The sequence below is a fragment of the Microtus ochrogaster genome, chromosome 16 (assembly GCF_000317375.1).
Source record: "Microtus ochrogaster isolate Prairie Vole_2 chromosome 16, MicOch1.0, whole genome shotgun sequence".
Taxonomy (NCBI): domain Eukaryota; kingdom Metazoa; phylum Chordata; class Mammalia; order Rodentia; family Cricetidae; genus Microtus; species Microtus ochrogaster.
The window spans coordinates 451,830-459,596 of NC_022018.1; the positions used below are offsets into that span (position 1 = coordinate 451,830).

The 7,767-nt window shown below is 42.3% G+C and overlaps 1 protein-coding gene across 1 annotated transcript in view; it reads right to left on the reverse strand.

The window, feature by feature from the left end:
• The window catches only part of Itga8 (integrin subunit alpha 8), a 175,320-nt gene that overhangs the window by 70,940 nt on the left and 96,613 nt on the right, over nt 1–7,767 (reverse strand). Inside the window, exons 16-20 of the mRNA XM_005354625.3 lie at nt 5,706–5,761; nt 4,795–4,949; nt 3,242–3,379; nt 2,734–2,801; nt 871–1,018 (exon numbers count right to left, since the gene is read on the reverse strand). Of these exons, the coding sequence (XP_005354682.1) occupies nt 871–1,018; nt 2,734–2,801; nt 3,242–3,379; nt 4,795–4,949; nt 5,706–5,761 (565 nt within the window). The remainder of the gene's footprint in view (nt 1–870; nt 1,019–2,733; nt 2,802–3,241; nt 3,380–4,794; nt 4,950–5,705; nt 5,762–7,767) is intronic.

Here is a 7,767-nt window from a genome sequence, read left to right on the forward strand (position 1 = left end):
GCTCATGCTATTCCTATTCCTGAGAAAGAATGTGAAACTTGGTCTCTGCCCTTAATTGAATGTCTTGAACAGGTCTGAAACAGGGGACCTGCCAATCTCTCAGACATTTATAACAACGTGTTTGGTTTGTTTGCTTGCTTATTTGTTTTGGTCTTTTTAGTTAGTTTGATATGTAGCTCATGTAAGTCGTCAACTCATGGATTCATTTGCCCCAGCCTCCTGGCTGCTGGATTAGATATATGCCCCCACTGGTCTATTTAAAATGTTTTTCCAGACAAAGCAATTAAGAATACTACAGGTTCCCAGGACACACTGGATGGGAAGAGTCGTGTTCTGGTAAAGATCCAAAAGGCCATAAATAGCAATTGTACCTTTTCAATAAACAGTGACATTGAGGACTGGCACACCAGGAAGAAACAGGCCCTACTCTGGTCGCAGGCCCAAAAATGTGGACTAAGAAGAAAGAAACACGAACTTGTTTCCTTTGCAATTTCTGTTCAGCCTGTTATCAGTGCTCAGCAGGGACTGGTTGGCTCTTCTTCCATCACCAGTAATAAAAACCAGGCCTCCTGTGATCTGCTTGGAACTTAAAGGAACTCAAACCAAGGCTCACAAAGTCAGTGAGGAGAGGGGGTTAGCCTGGGAAATGAGTCATCTGCCTCTTTGGCTGGTCTTTGCTTTGCTTCAGCTCCTGGTCTTTGGCCGATTCATCTTCATACTGTGGCAAAGAAAGACTCTGATACTTCATAGCCCGTCTCCAGGGCTCATTGCTAGTCTGAGCTGACAAAGGAAGGCACCATTCTGATCTCTTTTGAGAGGAGATTAAGCCTTGTTGATAAGACTTAGTGTTTATGTGGATTCAAGCCTTACCTTGCTATTGCGCTCAATCCCAACATAATCTGCTTCCTCGGGGATCATAACGAAGAGTTCAGCTTCATAGGCTCCTTCTCCTTCATTTCTTGCATTTATTATGAGCATAAGGTGATTTTCATCCCCGATAATTATCTGATGTTTATCTCTAAAAAAAACCCCAGTTTAAAAAGAGTGATTATGTAGCTCAACATCACATGCTTCATGAAACTATTTTGGAAATTTAAATACTGTGTGCCTGTAATCTAAGCACTCAGGAAACTGGGGTGGGAGAATTGGATTTTGAGGCGATCCTGAACTATTGAGCTACATAGCAACAATGTGTCTTCAAACAAACAAACAAACAAACCAACAAAAAAAATAATGATTTAGGAGGAAAAAAAGAAAATATCAAACACAAGGCTAGGACTGAGAAAGAAGGTACCTGGTCAAGAAGGGCTGGTAGAAAGATTTAAGAAAACAATTTCTGAATGGGGAGGGTGGGAAAATGTTCAGTGACGTGAAACAACTATTTAACAATTTGTTCTAAAAAAATAAAACCGATACATATCATTTGTGGATTCCAGTGTTGTGTCCTCCCACCTTGACCAATTTGAAGCTATCAACACACTGTTCAGTCGGCTAACAAAACTCCTGCAAACTTAACATTTGACTTCGGAGCCAGAATGAAGAGCTCCCAACTCCTCCATATCACTCAGAACACACATTAGGGAGAGAGCGAGCTGTAGGGAAAGAAAGAGGGCGTGTTTAGAGACAGCAATAGAGGGAGGACACACAGCAACACGGATGAGAAGAGGGAAAAAGAGGCAGGCGAAACAGGATCGCAAGTGGCTGATAGAGGGTTCTAAGGTATTTTAAGAAGCTTTGCTTACTTTGAACTCCAAATGAAATCAATATTTAAAAATGCCTCTTCCAGCCGGGTGGTGGTGGCGCACGCCTTTAATCCCAGCACTTGGGAGGCAGAGGCAGGCGATCTCTATGAGTTTGAGACCAGCCTGGTCTACAAGAGCTAGTTCCAGGACAGGCTCCAAAACCACAGAGAAACCCTGTCTCGAAAAAGCAAAAAAAAAAAAAAAAAAAAAAAAAAAAAAAAAAATGCCTCTTCCACTCCCCTCACCCCGCCAAAGCTATTGCTTTTGACACTTACTAAATTATGAACATTAGGACAAGTCCCCTTGAGAGATTACCAAGCGGATTCCAAACACTAGCAGTGCAGGAGTTCCTGGGAGAGAGGTGTCCGTCCCACTTTTCCACCCAGGGGTGTCTCAGCCCTACTCCGATTTCTTTCCACAACCCAACAGGGCAATTACCAGCTCTGGAGTCAGGCCTTGCCATCACAAGCAGCTGTGAAGCCCTTGGATTCTCTTTTGACTCTCTGACACTTTCTGCTTGACTCCCTGGTGTGTCTTTTAAGTCCTCCCCCAAGTAAATTAAAATTAATTTTGTTTTGACAGTTTTAAGGAGGCCTTTGAATCATGGGGTGCTGCACAAACAAGTTTGGTTAAGGTGTGGACTGAACCGGCTTGTCTGAACCCTTTCTCACTTGACTGAGGTAGGTAAACAGAACCTGAGCCACACCGCACATGGGTTTACTTTCAACAAAACCGCTTTTGACCCCCCCCCCGCCCCACTCTTGCTGAAAGATGAAATGGCCCAGGCAAGATCTCAGGGTCTGTCACTTGACACCAGTGACAGAGGACTGACCAGATCAGAGGACAATCCAAAGTGTGGCCCCTCTCAAGAATTCCATGCCACACTCCCCTACCCCCAGTTCTTGGGAGAATATACTTTCCCCAAAGCAGCTTTAAGTAAACACCCATAGACCACCAGGTGTGATGCACGCGTTTATTTATTTAAACTTACGGTCTAGCTGACAGCTTCAAGTCGGGGACACAGAGATTGTCTTCCCCACAGTCCACCAGGATGTGAGCCTGTGTTGAGGAAGTGAGGCATCAGGAAGAAGCTGAGAAAACTCAAATCAGACCCTTCCCCTTGAAGATGCTAAGCGATTCTATCAGCTAAACCAGAGCTTTGGTTTCACTGTGCAGAGGCCTCCCAACTCCATCTGCTGTGACGTTAAGTGACCTCTGGATAGAGGCACATTTCCTCGCCCGTTTCCAGTTTGCTCTGAAGTGTCTGTAGAGGATGCTAACTGCACTGTTCTTAGGACGACTGCCTGTCTTGCTTCCATTGCTACTACATTTGAACAAAGCAAACTTTGGTTGCATAAAGGGAAAGGCTTCCAAAATAACAATGAGGAAACATGCTCAGAGCAGGTCTCTACTGCTGTGTATCTCTGCACACAGATGGGAATGAGGGGGGCGCAGGAACAACCCTCTCCAGAGAATGGGAAACGCCTTCAAGGACTTACCTGCTCAGTAACTACGTTGTCCCTGTAGTGATTCAAAATGGGTTTCACCTCCAGGCCATCTGTAAAGGTGGAATCATCCAAACTGTAGTTCAGGCTAATGTTGATTGGAGATAATTTATCTCGGAATTCAGTTTCATCCTAGGAAAAAGAATCACCAACTCAAGCCCATATCACTACAAGATACTAGTCTATGACAAGCAGGCAACACTAGACCCCCATCAGCGTTAGTGTAGGACAACGTTCACCACAACAGGCTGAACTGGGTGCTAATATATGTGGTCTGCAATAGATAAGATATGCTCAGTGATGACATCACCTACAGCCAAGGCTTCCCTGGGAGCTCCTAGAGCAATGGTTTTCAATCGGTGGGTCACAACACCTTTAGGGGGTTTAATGACCCTTTAGCAGGGGGTCGTATATCGGATAACCTGCATATCAGGTATTTACAATATGATTCATAAGAGTAGCAAAATTATAGTTATGAAGTAGCAACAAAAGTAATTTTTGGTTGGGGATCATCACAACATGAGGAACTATGTTAAAGGGTCATAGCGTTGGGAAGGTTGAGAGCCCCCACACTGGAGGAAATCCTTAGGTACCACGGACCCCAACACCTGAGTCCGCGTCAATCATGTCACCAGGAAAACATGCACCACAGGTGCCAGAGCACACCATGCATCAGGATGTTTGTTTTGGTGAAGCTGCCAGAAGCTTCTCGTGGGTTCAGTGGAAGAAAACATTTTACTTCTTGTTCCCTTTTTTTATTTCTTTCAAGTTGTTTCAGTGAACTTTAAAATATCTTCCGCACATTTGAAGATGTCTTAGATAAAAGAACAAAAGTCCTGGGGTGAGGAGAAGGCAGCCAGTGCTAAGCTCTGAGCATGCAACCAGCATCCCAGATGGGGGAAGGGGCTCATGACCTGGCTTTACATTCTCAAGGGTAGCTGTGGATCTTTGGTCCTCACTAGGATTCTCTGTTAACTAAGTCCCTGATGGGAAGAGAAGAAACGGGACTATTGGCCACCATAGAACAACTGGCAGCATGGCGGCGGAAAATTGGGCCCCAGATATTTGGAATTTCAAATTTCATGGGAATTTGTAAAAACACATCACCTTTAAAAACACAATTACAAATTATTTTTAATGAAAGTTTGGTTGTCTTAATGGTTCCCCAAGCCATATATAAGTACATCTTGATAAAGTCTAACAGGACATACTCACATAGGATTTAAAGCAATCAAATAAATTGTGTTGAACTTTTATGTACGGGGGAGGAAAAGCAGTTAAAAATGAAAGTCACCTGAGTTAAATGTTTTTATTAAGATGTTGTCAAAAACTAGAAAGAAGCCTTAGAAATGAATAGCAACAAATCATTGAATTAGTTGAAGTCAGGGTCAGCAGGAAGTATTCAACCTTACGCTAGAGTTTCCTCCCAGGAAAATGAGACTAGAGAGATGGATGTCTGTGGCAAGTGTGGTGGTTAACTAGATAGGAATGGTTGGAATCTAGATTCCAATGTGAGAGGCCCCAGAAATGATTTCTAGAAAACTTACTCGAAGGTAAACGCTGAAATCCTGGCAGTGGAGGGATCTCTGTTGCCTTATCACGAAGGGGAACGTGAGATGGGGCTGGTGGTTATGGAGGAAGAGCGTCCGCTTGATGGCTCCTTTTTGCTTCAGGAAATCTAGCTGCACCTCAGCCACCAGAGCTAAAGGACAGAGAGAGAAGATGAACAAAGTCACAGGAGGGACAGCACTGGGCAACCACTGTGCTGTCAGGGGTAGGGACTTATTCAGGGAAACCTTTTCTTTTCATAGCTGGATCAAATAACACAGAAGCTGAAGAAGTATTAAAAAAAATATTGTCCTGTATACAACTGTTTTGGGACTCTGCATGCATGTACGGTGTATGTGTGTGCACATGTTCATGTGTTTATATGTGTACGTTTGTTTATGTGTGAGTATGTGTGCATGTGGAAGTCAGAGGTTGACGCTGGCTGTCTTACTTGATTTCTCCCTCCCACTTATTTTTTGAGCCAGGGTCTCTCACTGAGCCTGGAGTTCACCAGTTTGTTTAGAGCGCTGATCAGTGAGGGCTAGGCAGTGCCTCTGTCTACTTCTCCAGACTCGTATTACAGAGGCATCTGCCACATTTGGCCTTTATATAGTACTGATTCATATTTAGGTCCTCATGCTTGCACAGGAGAACTTTACAACTAAGCTTTCTCTCTTGCCCATATTTTGTAACTTAAATTATATACATATATATATAAAACATATCACTTTTCCAAAATTATGTTTTTAGTTGATAATGCCCATGATTAAAGTAGTGTTAATTAGAAAGCTTTAAATGTGCAACAGAAATTTGAACTTTAATAAAGGGTCCATTAGTTTTCTATTGTCTGGGCAGAGAAATATGTCATGTTTTCTTTGCATAGATACCGTAAAAATGAAAATATGCTCACCTATTGTATCTGAAATGCTCTGGCCTGTTATAGACGCACAGACTCTTAGAGAAAAGCTGTGGGAAAACAGTAGTCAGTAATTTTCTGGTTAGTAAAGTTCTGATTCTGAGGTAGGAATCTTCCTTCCCCTCCATCCAGATAAAATGAACACAACATTTCCTTCTATATGCTTAATTACATACACATATGTATGTGCATGCGCATGCACACACACACACACACACACACACACACTCCCATAGCTTGACACAATACTAATACAATTGGCATAGGTAGCTGTTCTTGAAAATAGTGATAGAGAGTTAATCAATTGATTAATACCCCAGTTCCTTTATGCAATGAATACATATGAAGATTTTCCTTGGGACATGGGAAAGCTGGGCCATATAGTGGGGAAAGGCCATGGAAAAGCATGGAGAACAGCAAAAACATGGATGCATGTGAGGGACTTGAAGAGTTTCAGTGTGGTTAGAACTCCCAGAAGATGAGGTTGGCTGGTTTGGTTGATGGGTGGTGAACAGGGCTTTGGAGTCATGGTAGGACCTGTGAATTTAATCCTAAGCATGGAAAAGCATGCTGGTCTTAATGCCAGTCAGTCACACTGCTGGGAGGAGCCTGGAACTTGGGAGGTGGAGGGAGAGAAGAGGTGGGAGAGAGAGAGAGAGAGAGCTAAAGCAGCTTACTCAAGCCCAGTGTGCACAGTGATATGGGTATAAAGGCAGTGCCAGCTGAGTTGAAGACACTCATTGTGCCTTCAGTGTGCACTAATTGCCATCCAAGAACTCATGGGTGATTGTCCCACGACCAGAACACGCCTTGGTCTATGGCCACAGACTGAATGAGAAATCTCTACTTATTTTTATTTTTGTCTGACTTTATCAAATATTCTCACCTCCCTCCTGAAATAGCCTAACCGCCAGCACTGCAGCCAGGGCCTGTGTGCATTGCTAAGAAAGTACAGACACGAGAGAATAGATGATTGAGTGGCAGTCTTAAAGATTTCACTGATAAAATTCTGGTATGATTGGAGTGTTTCTATGGAATTCAAAGGAAGTAAAAATGCTCCACCTCCAATCATGCTTTAATTAGATGTCAGCTTCCTGTGTCAAACGTAACAAAAACGTGTCACAGCTGGGATTCATCTATCTCCATGACCTTAGTCAATGTCTCCCTTCAGGGTAAGTAATTCGCCACACATCATTTAGCCAAGCGCTTCCTGAGATGTCTGTGCTATTCCAAGTGTTTACACCACTTCCCCAGAGAAATCACAAACTGCAGCCCACTTCTCCTTCAGTTAGAATTATTCATGGAAGGTGGGTAGGAAATTACATCTTTAAATTTTCTGGCATGGATTTTTCCCCCATGCCCAGCTCTTCCGTAAGCTCTTGGTATGTGCTGTCATTGTTCACTATCCTATGTTTTATTCGCCGTTCCTCAGCATAGACAAAGCTTCGGCAAAATAATTCCACATTTATGGTGAAATTATCAACATACAAAATTAAAATGAATTTACATACAGTAATTGCTTTATCCAACATGAAGCAATAGAACTTTCACAATGTAAGTTTCGGCTGTGAAAAAGGATGTTGAGTCTTTGGCAAGAAGGGATTTGATAAATGATGCCAGCCAAAGTCTTTATCTTCGTTTATAAATTATGTCAGAGTACATTTATATTTCTTTCTTGGTTCTCCCTTTCTGTTACTTCAGTATTGTTAACAATTGGACGACTTTAACTTTTTCATTCAAATTTAACATAACTGCTACAGCCTGCTGAATTATTGATGGTAGCATTTCAACTTCAACTCACCAGGCTAAAGATGGCTCGAGTTAAAGAGTCTTTTCAATGTGGTAGTTTTTCTATAGTTCTACTCTAAACTAAAAAGAAAATTTCAAAATTCTACAGTAGTGGATGACAATATCCATTCTAAGTAGAGAAAACTATTTGCTATCTATATCTATAGATATATATTGAGGAACCAGGTCTATTCTCAAGCCAATACATAATTATGAATTGTGTCAGGCAAAACTGTGAAATACAGCTTAACTTGAAATATAATCTTAA